The sequence below is a fragment of the Uloborus diversus genome, chromosome 2 (assembly GCF_026930045.1).
Source record: "Uloborus diversus isolate 005 chromosome 2, Udiv.v.3.1, whole genome shotgun sequence".
Classification (NCBI taxonomy): Eukaryota; Metazoa; Arthropoda; class Arachnida; order Araneae; family Uloboridae; genus Uloborus; species Uloborus diversus.
In genome coordinates this window covers 93,031,124-93,046,950 of record NC_072732.1, presented here as the reverse complement: position 1 = coordinate 93,046,950, position 15,827 = coordinate 93,031,124, and the positions used below count along the sequence as shown (strand labels likewise).

General features: G+C 32.2%; 1 protein-coding gene across 1 annotated transcript in view; it reads left to right on the top strand.

Moving 5' to 3' along the window:
* The window catches only part of LOC129216427 (protein masquerade-like), a 31,215-nt gene extending 16,654 nt beyond the window's left edge, over positions 1 to 14,561 (top strand). Inside the window, exons 5-9 of the mRNA XM_054850641.1 lie at positions 1,310 to 1,630; positions 2,637 to 2,740; positions 8,912 to 9,183; positions 9,830 to 9,993; positions 14,291 to 14,561. Of these exons, the coding sequence (XP_054706616.1) occupies positions 1,310 to 1,630; positions 2,637 to 2,740; positions 8,912 to 9,183; positions 9,830 to 9,993; positions 14,291 to 14,458 (1,029 nt within the window). The 3' untranslated portion in view covers positions 14,459 to 14,561. The remainder of the gene's footprint in view (positions 1 to 1,309; positions 1,631 to 2,636; positions 2,741 to 8,911; positions 9,184 to 9,829; positions 9,994 to 14,290) is intronic.
* The last annotated feature ends 1,266 nt before the right edge of the window (positions 14,562 to 15,827 follow it).

The following is a 15,827-nucleotide window of genomic DNA, read 5'->3' as shown; positions in this document are numbered from 1 at the left end:
AAAAAGTCGCTCCATTTACGTGCTGTAAAGTCGTATACACAGTCAGGGCTAAATTTTTAACAAAAGTGTCGGACTTCAACAATTTTTAGAATATATTTTAATGTATAAAAAGCTTGAATTCTACCGGTAAATAGAAAATTCGCATGAAATTGAATGAACTCCCAAGCAGATTAAACAAACTATGAACACAGTTACATGTGATCCCTTCTTGTAGACATTTTATAAAAATTAAATGTATTTTTACACGACTTTACATGGTGAACTACTGCTTCTGTGCATCACATAGCAACAGTTTTAATTGCAATTACACAAAAAAAAAAATCGCGTCAAATTTAGCTTATAACTGATAATACACGCAGCCCACTTAAAACTTCCTTTCCCGTAATAATTCAGGCTTCAACTGTTAATGATGTAATCGGATAGCAATTCTTTTTATGTAATGTCGAGAAGAATCAAAAGTTCTAAAAATATTTACGGCCAGATTAAGAATGTATGGTTGAAATAAAACAAGAATTCCAACAACCCCTGTTAAAGTTAATGCATTTTACAGTGCGGGTAAAAAAAAATTGCATCACCCTCGCATTTTCACAACAATGGGATTATGTGAGAAGTTTTGGTCGACCGATTAACGATGAATGTATGTAAAATTCTGCAAAACTTATGAAATAAACATTTAACAGCAGGAATCCGATAATTGTTTGCGTAGATCGTGGCTGTTTCCGAGATAAGGCAAATGCTGACCCCATGCTCATTTTTCCATTTCTGAACCTGCGTGTGAGTTTAGAGAAAAAAAATTACTTAACCCATGTCAAATTAAGTCTAATGGCAGGATAAAGGTTTTTAAACTGTTACTTACCAGTTTTGCCCTATGGCACGGAGCAGAAAATGACGTTTGGAACTGAAGTAAAGTGATCCCGGACAGTAGGAAGCAATTTCTCCTCCAAAATGCCGATATACACCTGAGCGTTTATTGTTCCTTGCACAAAGTGAAGCCCACCAACTCCTTGACCAAAAATACATCCCCAAATCATCTGGGATACGGGATGCTTGACTGTGTGTTGAATGCAGTCGGGATGATGTTCCTCTCCTTTGCGGAGCGGGTGATGCAATTTTTTTTAACCACCACTGCAGGTTAATAAAACAGTTCTGGAAGGAAATGTTAGGGGCTAAAAGTACTTTTCCAACCTAAAACTGCATGTAGTAAAATGCTCTAGTTCAGCTTTTTTTTTAAAAAAAAATCTAGATTACTTATAAACGTTTCTTTGATATTTTATACAATTATAAACTTTTTTTTTTTCCTTTCTTTCAGACTGCTGCTTTACTTGAAGCAACACCAAAAATTATGAATACAAACCCTTCCGAAATTCCTCCTGATGCGATAATATGCGAAGAGAATAAAGTATGTTGCCAGATATCGTTTAGTGACGATACTTACGACAACATTGACGAGATCCACTATCCTGTAGCAACGCCCCCACCTGACCCCCAGCCGACTGCACCTCCCAGGCATCCTGACAGACGAGATGAAATAGAAACCTGTGGAGTCAGGAGAGCTCTAGGTGTTCAGTCAAGACTTAACCAAGTACAGTATCCAGCAGACGTAGCTGAGTTTGGGGAGTATCCGTGGCAGGTAAGTTGATTTGCAATAATAGCAAAAGCATTCCTCTGCATTTTACGGAATTAGAAATAGCAACATGTCCTGATAATGGATTTTGTAAATTAGTTTGCTAATATTTTATCAGTATGAGAGCGACATTTGGACACATTCAAGATTTTTTGTTTTATTTAGGAATCAGAACAACTAAAGAAATTGTTATCTAAATATTTTCAAAATATATGAAATTCAGTCATAATATAACGAACGCAATACGAATAATAAAACTTTGAAACGGAGATTTAAAAAAATAAATAAACAAGGGATGGAACGGGAAAAGATCTTTTAAAATTTAATTGTAAGAAAGAAAGTTATCAAGTCAGTTCTTGTGTGACTGTTAAGCTTATTTAATTATTTAGTATAGAATCTAAAAGATTCCAAGTATGCGCAAAAACTGATTTTTGTACTTTGAAATATTTTTTCAAATATTTTATCATATTTCTCATTTGAAATTCATGTGCAGAGAGGTAAAATCCTTTTTTTTTTCTCGCTTGCTATGTGATTCTTTCTAAGTCAGAGCTTTCACGGGAATCCTTTCGTTACTACTGGGACATATACGTATGTCCCATGTGCAGTTTCAAAAGACACTTTAGTATAGATCTGATTGAAAATAACTTGAATTTTCATTATATTTTCACCAGTGGTGATCATTATTTGAGTATGACTGGAACATATGTGTTCCACTAAAACATACCAATAGGACACATACGTACCAATGAGTCACTCCCTACCTATGAACTTATGTCGCTTAGAAAAATATTGGGAAGGGAAAAGGTTAAGCTTTATGACGGTCAAAATGACTTGACAATATGATCTCTATAATACTAACCTTTTGGCGTCTGCAGGTAAGTTGTAGAAATGAATGAGACAGCAAGATTTTGGAAAGCAAATGCCAGAAAGATTTAAGGGAATATAAAAACATTACACATAAGAAATCAGCTATTATATTTTAAACCGAAATTTACTTTTCATTCTATTTTAGATTGCAGTTTTGAAAAAGATAGAAGGCGATAAAAGTCTTTACCTATGCGGCGGAGTTTTAATCTCTAATCAATGGGTAGCAACGGCAGCTCATTGCATCAAGAAGTAAGTATCCTTTTAAATTAAGGCCATAGTTTACATTAAGATGATATTTTTTCTATAAATGAATGTCATCCAAACGAAACTAAGCGCGATTTCATTGTTAGGTAATTACTTTGAGTGATTAGTATTATTCGCCTGTGGTAAGATGAGTCCTGCCTTGAGAGGTTTTTCTCTTGGAAAGAGGAACGAGAAGGTGGATTAGTTATTGGCAGGGAGGTAGAAGGGAGGAGATAAATCTTTCCTATTTAGAAGTGGCAACGATTGTTCACTTTTTTAGAGGGCGCTCCCGTCAATCGCGGCAGATCAATGTAAATGATGCTAAGTTTCTCATTTTTTTAGAGGCAGCTATTAAAGCAAAAAAAGAAAAAAACTACTGGAAATTGGTTGTAATAAAGGGCTAATATAGTGGACGATGTACGGCTTTCGTCCACAGGAAGTTTGCACAGTATTTTGATGGAAAAATTAATTTTATTTTTCATCACCAACCTGCCGAATTCGGCTGCTATTAATATTGCGCTGTGCGATGTTCTTTTTTTACGAGTTGGAATGTTTCCATTCCTGTAAATAATTAGCGAAATGAGAATATAGTAGAATTAATTACATACATACTTTTTTTTAATTAGTTGTAAATTTCGTGACATGTTTCGAGAACTAATTCAAGCGAAATAACTTTTACTATCACGACCTTTAACAGATAAAAATAAATGTTAATGTTCTACTTACTTAACTTCAAGCTGATATTGATTATAATAATTTTATTCATGTATTTACTCACTGCTTAAACAGAATTGTTATCATTATTTTTTTTATTATTGCATTTATTTCGACAACCAAATGGAAAAAAAATCGAGAAACCTTATTCATTAAAAAAAATATACTTTGGAACGCTTTTTTTGAGATATTTGTGGGATTTTCTGTTGAAATTAATCAAGTTTTCAAAAATTAAAATTTACTCTTATCGTACATGTATTTTTTAAATGAAAAAGGTTTTCCGATTTTTTTTCGATTTGGTTGTAGAAAAAAATTCAATAATAATAAAAAGCTATGATAATAATTATGTCTATGCAGTGAGTAAATACATGAATAAAATTTTTATAATCAATATCAGCTTGAAGTTAAGTAAATAGAACATTAACATTTATTTTTATCTGTTAAAGGTCGTGAAAGCAAAAAATTATTTCGCTTTAATTATTTCTCGAAACATATGTCACGAAATTTACTACTAATTTTAAAAAAATGTATTTACGTAAATAATTGTACTCCATTCTCATTTTGTCAATTATTTACAGGAATAGAAAAAATCCAACTCGTAATAAATAAAACATCGCACAGCGCAATATTAATAGCAGACGAATTCGGCAAGTTGGTGATGAAAAATAAAATAAATTTTTCCATCAAAATACTGCGCTAACTCATGGGCGGATTTATGGGGGGCGGAGGGGGGCAATGCCCCCCACTTTTGGAAGGACTTTATGTAGTAACAACACATTTTCCAAAAATTAAAAAAAATAATAATTTTTTCTTTTTTGAATAGTTTAGAAGGGCATGGGTGGATTAATAGGAGGGGGGGGGGCAAAGGGGGCAATGCCCCCAGTTTTGGGAGAACTTTATATAGTAACAACACATCTTCCGGAATTCTTAAAACAAAAAAATCATGACTTTTTCTTTTTTGAATAGTTCAATGAAAATGAAGAGAAAAGTGAATGTCCTTTTCTAATGGGAGAAAAGAAAAGAAAAGGAAAAAAAAAACGAACATTAAATACATATAGTACAGCTGTCACTGGAGTAGATTAATTGACCTTTTGAGAATTTCTAAAAAAAACATAGTTTTTTTTCCCTTCTCTCTCTCTCTGTTTCTTTTTTCTAAGAGAGACTCTCTCTCTCTCTCTCTCTTTTTTCTAAGAAAGAGAGAGAAATAGAGAAAATAAATACTATCGCAAACTGAATAAATTTCAGTTATCTGAGTGTTCTGATTAAATGAATATTTTTACTTAGAGGGAGAGTACAATTTTACTTACTTTATAAATACTGTTTAAAAAGTAAGATAAGTCATAATCATCCAAGTTCCTTGTCATTATTGAAATCCAAATAATTTAGTCATCAAAAGTTTTGGAAAAATTTGCTGAAATTTTATAAAAGTCTATAAAAACTTAACAAAGATTGGTAAAATTGTAAAAATCCTTTAACTGTAAAAACTGACGAATTTTCGTAAAAATTACAAAAAATCAAGCAAAAATTTGCAGGTAAGAGTGAATTTCAAACAGGGCCGAATTTGCCTATAAGATAAACAAGCCATTGCTTAGGGCCGCTGCTTTGATGTAGGTCCCTAACTCCTAAAAAAAATTCATGATTTGTTCCTTAAAAAATGGAAATAACTTGAAAAAACTAATTTCATACTTAAGTGCTTGAAAACCTCGAATATTTGGAAACATGTGGCTACAAACCTTAAATTTTAAAATTTCTAACCGATGGTAGAGGGGGAGGAATACCAAAATATGTGTAATTCAGCTCCTTGCCACATCCTGTATTAAAAATGTAAAAATCATGGTTCTCACGTTTGTAATATATTATTTGAAATAAATTTTTGTGACTCACATGTTTCATATCTTGCTATTTATTCAGTTCCGAATGCAGTATTTTGGAAATTCTTTTGTATTGATTGCTTTTATCTTACTTCTTCTGCATATTGTCTATTTGTTTAGCACGGAAAAAAATACACACTACTTCTATTTCTTTTCGTTTTCTGCCCCACTTGCAACTGAAGAAAAGTTGTTGTCATGAGAAATCTATGGTTTTTTTTTTCCTTTTAAATTTAAAATAGCTATTTCTCACAAAGTTAGAACAGGACTGTAAAAATTTACAATCAGTTACTAAAATATCAGAGACTGGAAAATACAAATGAAGTGCGTTAAATAATTTTAATTGTTCTAGAGTCCTTGAAAATAATTAGATAAGTCTTTGAAAATCCTAAGCAAAGTGGGCTCCAATTACTTCTACTGCACATTGTTAATCTGTTTAGCCAGGAAAAAAAAAAAAGATACACTATTTCTATTCCTTTTCGTTTTCTGCACTACTTATAATTAAAAAAAGTTTGTTGTAATGAGAAATCTATAGTTTATTTTTTCTTTCAAACTTAAAATGGCTGTTTCTTACAAAGTTTGAACAATACTGTACAACTGTATAATCTAGTTATCAATTTCTATGTCTATCCAATTAACCTTTATAAGGCTTCTAAATGCAAAATTTTATATCTATTTTACAAAATTTACTCCGGGGGAGAAACCCCCGGAGGAATCCTCAATCCCCCTAAAATTGGAGATATTCTATTTCTCACTTAAAAGGGAGCCCTGCTTCACTCTCTTGATACCAGCTCACTCTCTTAAGGTCAATTCAAAAAGGACAGCATGAAAACACACATTAATGAAAACGGCACACAAAAAAGTAAAGCATGAACTTATGCATCACAGGTTACAGACAAAAACATGGGAGTGGAGGGGGGGGGGGGGCAATAAAAATGTTGCTAAAAAAATCCTGCCCCCCCCCCCCCCAGGAACTCAGTCCTAAATCCGCCTATGCGCTAACTTCCTGTGTATGAAAGCCGTACATCGTCCACTATATTGTCCCCTTATTACAACCAACTTCCAGTAGTTTGTTTCTTTTTTTGCTTTAATAGCTGCCTCTAAAAAAATGAGAAACTTAGCATCATTTACATTGATCTGCTGCGATTGACGGGAGCGGTTCGCCGACAGCGCGCTCTGGTAAAAGTGAACAATCGTTGCCACTTTTACACTATCAAACCCGTAGGACATTTCTCTCATTCTTCCTACTCCGTGGTTATTGGCTTTTAGTTAAGTTGGGTTAAGTTATTCTAGGTCAAAGACATTTGCCGGTGAATATCCATATTCACTTCTCAAAAGCATCGGTGAAGCACCAAATATTTCTGGTGAAAGTCGAATTTCTCCAAATTAGTTCTTTTACTGTAAAAATATGTATAATTTATTATAACTTGCATTATTATTTCCCCCACAAAAGTTTAGCACTTACGATTTCTTCTTACGTATAAAGGGAAATTTTACTGTGCTAAAATGACATTCACTCTTTAGATCACGCGAAAACTAACTGAGGTTAATTTTTAAACAAAACATCAAGGATTTCATCTCGCCCCTCCCCCCCCCCCCCCACTGCTCTTGCTTTGCTATACTCTTTGGAAAAATTTTGATTGTTATGAACTAGAAAGCGATGGATTTTAATCAAATACAAAAAAATATTAAAAGAAAGAAAAAAATCCTTATTCCATTTTTGATGATTTTATAAGTTCATTTCTTAGTACTGAGCTATATAAGCTGGGCAGTTAAACGAGTACACATGAACTCCTAGAAGAAAAGACCTGAAAAAGATGGATGCTGTGTTTGCGACATTTTTATCTATATGACTTACACTCTTTTGGTTTTGATTTACATTTGATTCTCGTGAATAGATTTACCACATTACCTAACTTTAAGCATAAACAAATTTTCACATGAATCGCATTACAGTTTATCACAAAATTTATTAAAAGTAAAATAAACATAGACATGGATTTTCAATTTTTCCCAACGTCACTTTTTATCAAACCTATACTTTAGAATATATCTTTATAAGTATTGCGTCAAAAAAATTAGCGCAAAAGTGAAGTGTGAGAATGGTTTTCGCTTCCCGGAAAAGCTTCTTTTAGAAAACAGTTCAACTTAAGCGTAACCTGACAGTGCCGAGTGGAAGACAATGTTTCTGCAAGGGCACATTAATGTTCGCAATTGAAAACTTAATATTGAAACCAATATTTAGAGTGCTTCACATGAGTATCAATGGGTCCTTGAATGCAAAATGTTAGGTTACTCTTTAAAATCAAGTTGATTTTCTTGTATTTTCCCGTAAACTTTTCTGAAAAGTCTGATTTTTTATTATCTTTTTTGCCATTATTATTATTGTTATTGTTATCATCATCATTGTAATTATTAAACTAAAAAATTATTATTATTATTCATTTTTCTTCTTATTATTATTATTCATTGTTATTGTTTTTATTATATTATTATTATTATTACTATTACTGTTATTATTATTACTTTTATAATTATTGCTATTATCATTGTTTTTTTTATAATTGTTACTGTTACTATTGTTGTTATTATTTTATCATCATAAATATTATTGCTAGTATTATTGTTATCATTATTATTATTAATAATATTACTATAAAAACTATTGTTATAATTTTTATTTGTTTTGCGTCCTTTGTTATTTCATATGTGCTATGCATTATTAATTATTATTGCTATAAATCATTATTGCTATTCATTATTTTTATTATTGTTATTATTATTATTATTATTATTATTATTATTATTATTATGATAATTGTTTGTTTTGTGTCTTTTGTTAATTGATATGTGTTATGTGTTATTAATTATTATTTCTATAAATCATTATTGCTATTAATTATTTTTGTTATTGTTATTATTATTTATTCTTAATATTATTGTATTTTTATTAGTATTTTCTGTATTTTTCTTCTTATTATATTTATTAATATTATTATTGTTTTCATCATTTTTATTGGTTTAATTATAATTATTATTACTATTGTTGTTTTTGTTGTTTTAACAGTATAAATGTTATTATTATTACTATAATTACTATTATTATTATTATTATTATTATTATTATTATTATTATTATTATTATTATATTTATTATCATTGTAATTATTATTATTATTATTATTATTATTATTATTATTATTATTATTATTATTATTATTATTATTATTATTATTATATTTATTATCATTGTAATTATTATTATTATTATTATTATTATTATTATATTTATTATCATTGTAATTATTATTATTATTATTATTAAAAATATTATTACTATTATTATTATTGTTATGATTATTATTTGTTTTGTGTCCTTTGTTACTTGATATGTGTTATTAATTATTATTGTTGTTAATCATTATTGCTTAATTATTTGTGTTTTAATAGTAATTATAGATGAAGAAGTGCTGTTAGTAGTAGTAGTCATTAGTAGTGATAGTTGTAGTAGTAATTATATGCCAACGCGTTAGTTATTATTACTATTGTGATAAGTATTTTTGAAAAATATTCATTTTTCTCTCTGTGTTTGTAGAGAAAGATCCTCGCCGTTGGTAATACGACTCGGAGAATGGGATGTCAACAGGAAGGATGAAGTTTATCCGTACCTAGAGGAAGACGTCGATACCCTCATCGTCCATCCAGAGTTCAACCAAGAAAATCTTCAAAATGATCTGGCGCTGCTTCGCATGAAAGCTCCTTTGGACCCTCGAGTACCCCACGTCAACCCAGCATGCCTGCCTAAACATGGACAGACATTTGACGACAACAAATGCTGGGTCAGCGGTTGGGGGAAGGACTTTTTTGGTAACAAAATATGACGACTTAAGTCTACTACAACTTAAATCACTTCAATATATATTTCTTTTCATTATACGTTAGTATAATATTTACTCATCTCGTATTTCATCGCTTTGTAAAAAAAAAAAGAAAAGAAAAGAAAAAACTTTATGTAACATATTTCGACATACTATAGATTGTATTTCAAAGGTTTATGCAAGATATTTTTGATAGAAAATAGATTATACTACTCAACATAATACCCACAAATTATATCTACAATTTCCACAAGGAAGAAGAACAATTATGTGCAATTTGAACTTTGTTGTAATTCAGATCTTTTTGGTTACTGTTTCTGTTGGAGGTTTAGCATCCTTTTCCCTTTTGTTGTATTAACTCTCAAAATTTTTGCTTAGAGCCTGTTCACCAAATTTTCAATTTGTCATTTTGTTATTCTTCTTCTATTGAACTGACGTGGGGTTGGTGGTAGAATTTCTCTTCTTATTTTAAAGTATCCCCTTTCGGGAGTTCGAGAAATCTTTGTGACATTTGTCCCGAGGGAGGAATCCTAAGTTTGCATGCTTCTAACACTTTTTGTGCAATAGATACTAAGTTAAATAAATATCATATTTATTACTGTTGAAGATTTTCTAATGAGCAATTTTGCACATAGGTCCCCAGGGAGAGTATCAGAATGTTCTTAAAGAAGTAGACGTGCCTGTCGTTAGCCGAAGCGTGTGCACTAATGAAATGAGAGGCACCAATCTAGGCACACAATTTACGCTACATCCTGGTTTCCTCTGTGCGGGAGGAGAACCTGGGAAAGATGCCTGTACGGTAAGAATGAAATTAATTTTGCTATTTAGGAATATGTTTGTGTTTTTCAAGTTGGACTGCGTATTAGCTCCTCTCCATTTATAGAGAATGTGCATTCCCCAAAATTTGCATCCATTTCTTCGTTTGGCCACACTATCAGCGGATTGCTATTACCGTTTCGAATGCTTTTTGATGTCGACACTTCTCACGAAGACAATAAACTGCTACTGCCCGTAACCTGAGCACTAGGGTGGAAAGAAAAAGAAACAAAACCTGAAAAAAAACCTAAGTAATAGTGTTGAAAGTTCTTTTGCAGAGACCAAAGATATTTTGTCGTTTAAAAAGGTTTTAACAGCAAAAAATATCTTGAGGGTCCATTACTTTTGAGGACTGAAAAGCATGAGAATTTATTTAGCAATTTCTATTGCTTCGAGTTGTAATTTATGTTGGCTATTGCAAGCTAGATTTAAATGTTCAGACTTTTATACTTAGCCTAAAATGTACGTAAGTTTCCCGTTTTGCTTCAAAGTTGATGCTTTTACTACTTAATTTTTCCATATGTACGTAAGGACTAATTAAAATGCAAGCGAAATATTAAAAAAAATTACTTCTAATACTTTTTCTCAAAGTACGGATCATTACGATATTAATTTTGATGCGTAATTGGTCAATTTCATGGCATGTGTGAAACTTCAAAATACAGTATATTATTAAAATGATGACGTCCGTTGTGTAATCTACTAATGTATGTTCTTACATAATATTACATCTAATTTACCATATTTTGATTTTTGCTAACTTTTTTCAGTTTTTATGCACTAATGGCCAATTTCAAGGCACGAGTGCAACCTCAAGCTATTTTTTGCTGTTAGCATCCTTTAAAATGACAAAATATCTCTACAGAAGGCAGCTTGGCGTACATTAAATTTTTTTTTCCGCACTTCCTCCTACTGAGCACGCGATGAATTATTTGAGTGAACCGATTGCCGTAGCTCAGATTGAGCAACATTAAAATGTGGTCACGTACTTTACAAGTTTACGGAGCACCTTATTTATCAAAATTAAATACCTTCCTTGCTTTGAAAGACTGAATATTTTAACATTGTGTCACCAAAGAAAAGTAGCCTAAACAAAAAAACAAAAAAAAAAAAAAAAAAAGAAAATTGGTCATCGAGTCTACAAGCTTCTGGAGTGCATTTATATCCAGAGAATACCATACATTGGCTATGCAGCTTTTTAGATCTGGTAAATTAGATGGATGATGATTGTACTGTCGAATGCGCTTCTTTCCCCCATATCCCACACATCTTCTATGGGGTTAAGATCCGGGCTATTCAGTGGCCAGGAAAGGTATTGGAAGTCAGACTGATGCTCAGTGAACCAATTTTCAACACTTTTTGCACGACGTATTCTTGCATTGTCGTCCATGAAGATGAAGTATCCGTCGCCATCAGGATAAAAATGCAACACTGCAGAAAGCACTTGATCTGCCATTATATCTTGGTGGCTGTAATTTTTCTCTCGAGGAACACCAAGGCACCACACTGTAAAAAATATCCGGAAACGTTTCTGAGTATATCGTGCAGCTGCGGTTCATGAAATTTTCAAAAATGTTTCTGAGTATTTCGGAATTATCTTTCTGTAATGTCCAGAAACGTGTCTGAGTATTTCGGAATCCTCTTTCAATGTTTCTGAGTATTTTGGAATACTCTTTCTGTAATTTTCAGAAACGTTTCTGAGTATTTCGGAATCTTCTTTCCGTAATTTCCAGAAACGTTTCTGAGTATTCTGTGCAGCTGTGGTTCATGAAAGTTTCGAAAACGTTTCCGAGTATTTCAGAACTCTCCAAACAATTTTCAAAAACGTTTCCGAGAATTTCAGAATCCTTTTTCCGTGATTTTTTCTAAAATATAATTCTTTACTATAGTATTGCATACCATATCAGTTTCAGTTCTTTCATATCTAACAGCAATGAAACAAGCAATTTTAGAATTATTCGTGAATTTTTTTTTCTGAATTTCTAATGAAAAATAGCATGGTTAACAGCATAACATATGCACATTTATAAATTTTTGAAAATTTATGAAATAATATAGTAGTTTCATTCGTAATCACAAAATCGTCAGGGGAGGGGAGGGGGGGGGGGGGTACTTTCTCAAAAGTGGGATTCTTTGTTAAACAAACTTCAGTTTTTCTCTCAATATTTTCAATACAAAATTATCAACATATTGTATTTTTAATGCACAACTTAGAAACATATCTTGTATCAAACTTGATAGCTTTTATTTTCGGATAATATTTGACAGAACTTACCTTCCCTTCGCGTCAAGTCTATTTCTCTGACGAGCAAAGTGAACCGAAAAGTGCAACAGAGAAATTGGTGAATTTAAATATGACACCAAGTCCTCCTGTTGGAACCATTCGGGTTGATTCTTCTGTTCTTGCCCTTTTCCAGTTCATCACAAATATAAATACTTAATCAAAATAGGTTACTGATTTTATTTTTACAATTTGCGCAAAATGCATTATATATTTTATTTATTAAAACATTGAATTCTATTGCATGATTACTCCATTTCATATATACGAGATTCCCCCCCCACACCATAGGAATGATGGTGAACCCATAAAATGCTATAAAGCGCTCCCCTTTTTAAAAAAAGCAATCCCTGAAAATGTCAATGGCAGTCTGCGTGGTGAACGCCCCTCGTCTTCTCCCCATATGTACTTTGTATATTAATAACATAGTATTTAAAAAATGATCACTTTTAAAACAATGACATGAAATAATATTTCTTTTTATTTCGGCTTGTAAATGCAACTGTTCCATTTTTGCCACTGACTCATTCCTCCTGACTATCCTATATTAAACTAGTATATCCACGAAGGAAATGTTACTTAGCGAACAACTAATGTCAAGGAATTTTTTATTGTCAACCACATTTAACAAAATGAATAAGCACATGAATTAATTGCATAACTATGTTGCTTACTAATAGATAACTGGGCCATTTTCTAATGGTATAAATATTTTTAAATAAATGAATAAATTATAATAAAAAAAGATAAATAATACTGGCACATTTTTTGTGAAGCATATTACAATACTAGAAAACATTTGCATTACCATATTTTTAATGAATTAAACAATTGATTTTTTTTTTTTTTTTGAACCAATGTATGTATATCCAAGTATTTCGAAATAACTTTTCTGTGATTGCTTTTCAAATATAAATCTTATTTCTTTTGCGTAATTAATCAGTTTCAATTAGTTACAACAAATAGTACACTGCGCACATAGGTATGTAGAATAACTTTAAATTAATTCGATAAACCCAAAAACAGTTACAATTGGAGCCTCATCAAATGCAAATCAACAAAAATATAAATGTATATAGCAACATGCTTTAAAATATTCATTAATACTTACAAGTGAACATGAGAGGAAGAAAATCTAAGTACCTCCATTACAACTGGATAAGTAATCCAAAGGGTTTCGTTTCATTAAGTATAAAAACGGCTGTTGAAACTATTCACGCTTGAACACAAAATATATATATGAAATCATTGTCGCACCGGAAATTGTAAAGAAGCAAATCGTTATTAACTAACTTAAAAGCTGCGTACATCGTCTAAAAAATAAAGGGCAGCCGAAAATGCAAAAGCGTAAAATTAGTTTCGACACAATTTGCTACTCTCTAGACATGAAATAACAAGTAATCCGATGCTAAACAGTTGCTGACTGCAGCAACCATAGATAAGGAAAAAAATAAGCTCTCGTTATTTCCGACTCACTGGCGCCAATGTTGGAAGGATAAAATACGTTTCGAAGCATTGCGCCTCACTTCCGCTTCTAGATTTTTTGAAATAACAGAAAGCTTTCTGAATAATGAGGAGTTCGCTATTGGATGAAGGATTCTTATTATTCTGGAAACGTTTCCGATATACCCAGAAACGTTTCCAAAATTTGTTACAGTGCACTGCCATTCCAGCAGAACATACTCCATCTAATGATACTCCCTCCAGACCCTTCCACAGTGCGAGTAAGGCAAGAAGTTTCCTTCAAAGATTGCTAATTAATTGGCCAGTCCGGGTATTTCAATTTATTTTTTAAGAAATTCGCCAGGAAACATTAAAAAGGAAAGAAAGTCTTGTCCATACTAAAATATGTTTTTCAAATCAAATAAAGCAATCCAATGACCGCACCTATCTATGAAAGAGCAAATGCAACAGTTTATAATTTGAAAATAAATACTCGTGTAATAAATCTTTAAAGCATCTTCTGTGTTTTATAGACGTATTCTTTATCTTTTCATAGGGCGATGGCGGAAGTCCCCTGGTATGCAAAAGTGAAGGATACTGGTATGTTGTTGGTCTGGTATCGTGGGGTATTGGCTGCGGCCAACCCGGTGTTCCAGGCGTATATGTTAATCTTCTGTACTACACTGATTGGATAAACAGCATCATATATGGACTTGATTCATAATTTTCATTCAAATTACTTGAATATATTTCCTGTGGAAAATCCTCATTTCTTCGTCTTCTTTTCGAAATTTCCATCTTTGCCATTGAAAATCATACCTTACATGTTCGCCAGTATCATCAATTGAAACTGTAAAGTTTTTTTTTTTTTTTTGGTTTGTCTTTTGAATAAAAAAAATGAATGTTGTTGTATTTCTGTTTCCCAAAATGAATGACTATAGAAAGGTTAGTATTGTTGTAAGTCTGCCTTTGCTTCAGATATTCTTGAAACTATGGCTTACAGCTCTTGTGAAAACATAGAAATGTTTTTGGATATAGTTAATGATAATCCAAGCAAGGGGATTGTCTTCATTTTCCCGGAAGATTTTGAAATTAAAATTCTGCAAAATTTAATAGCAGGCATCTTTTTGCTTTTCCCAAAGCCCGCTTAAGAACCTGGGCGTCATTTCTCACTTGCGATTTTCGACAAAATTTTCAAACTGCTTAATTTAGGTTTGGGGTCAAAACTTCGCTGCCAAAACTTCGCCGATCCAATACTTCGCGTAGTCAAATTTTCGCGTGGACAAAACTTCGCGTGGTCAAAACTTCGCGTGGACAAAACTTCGCATGGACAAAACTTCGCATGGACCTAATTTCGCATGGACAAAACTTCGTCTGAACAAAATTTCGCGTGGACAAATCTTTGTTGATTCATAACTTCGCGTGTCTAAAACTTTGCCGATCCATAACTTCGTGTGTCTAAAACTTCGCCTATTCAGAACTTCGCGTGGTAAAACTTCGCAAACTCATAACAATGAACTTCCATAAACATCTTTATCTTTACTAATAATAAAGCAGAAAGTCTCTCTGTCCGGAGGATGTCTGTAGGATGTCTGTGACGCGCATAGCGCCTAAACCGTTCGGCCGATTTTCATGAAATTTGGCACAAAGTTAGTATGTAGCATATGGGGGTGTGCACATCGAAGCGATTTTTCGAAAACTCGATGTGGTTCTTTTTTTATTCCAATTTTAAGAAAAAAAAACTATCATAAATTACGAAATTATCATAACGTGGAACCGTAACATGGGCACAAGCCAATTGGCGAGATACGAAATTATCATAACGTGGAACTGTAACGTCGGTACAAGCCAATTGACGAGAAAATTCACCATACATTATTTGTAAATATACAAGCGAACCAAAAGACCTTTAATTTTTCTATTACGGGCGAAGCCGTGCGGGTGCCACTAGTATCATATAAACTTAGCAAAGAAGTCAAAGAAGTAAAAATTTGTCTTTTTTTGACGGGGAGGGGGAGGTATTGTTCAATGATCTCCGGAAACGCATTAGACACATACTATATAAAAAGCTAATTTTTCATAATGAATTACTT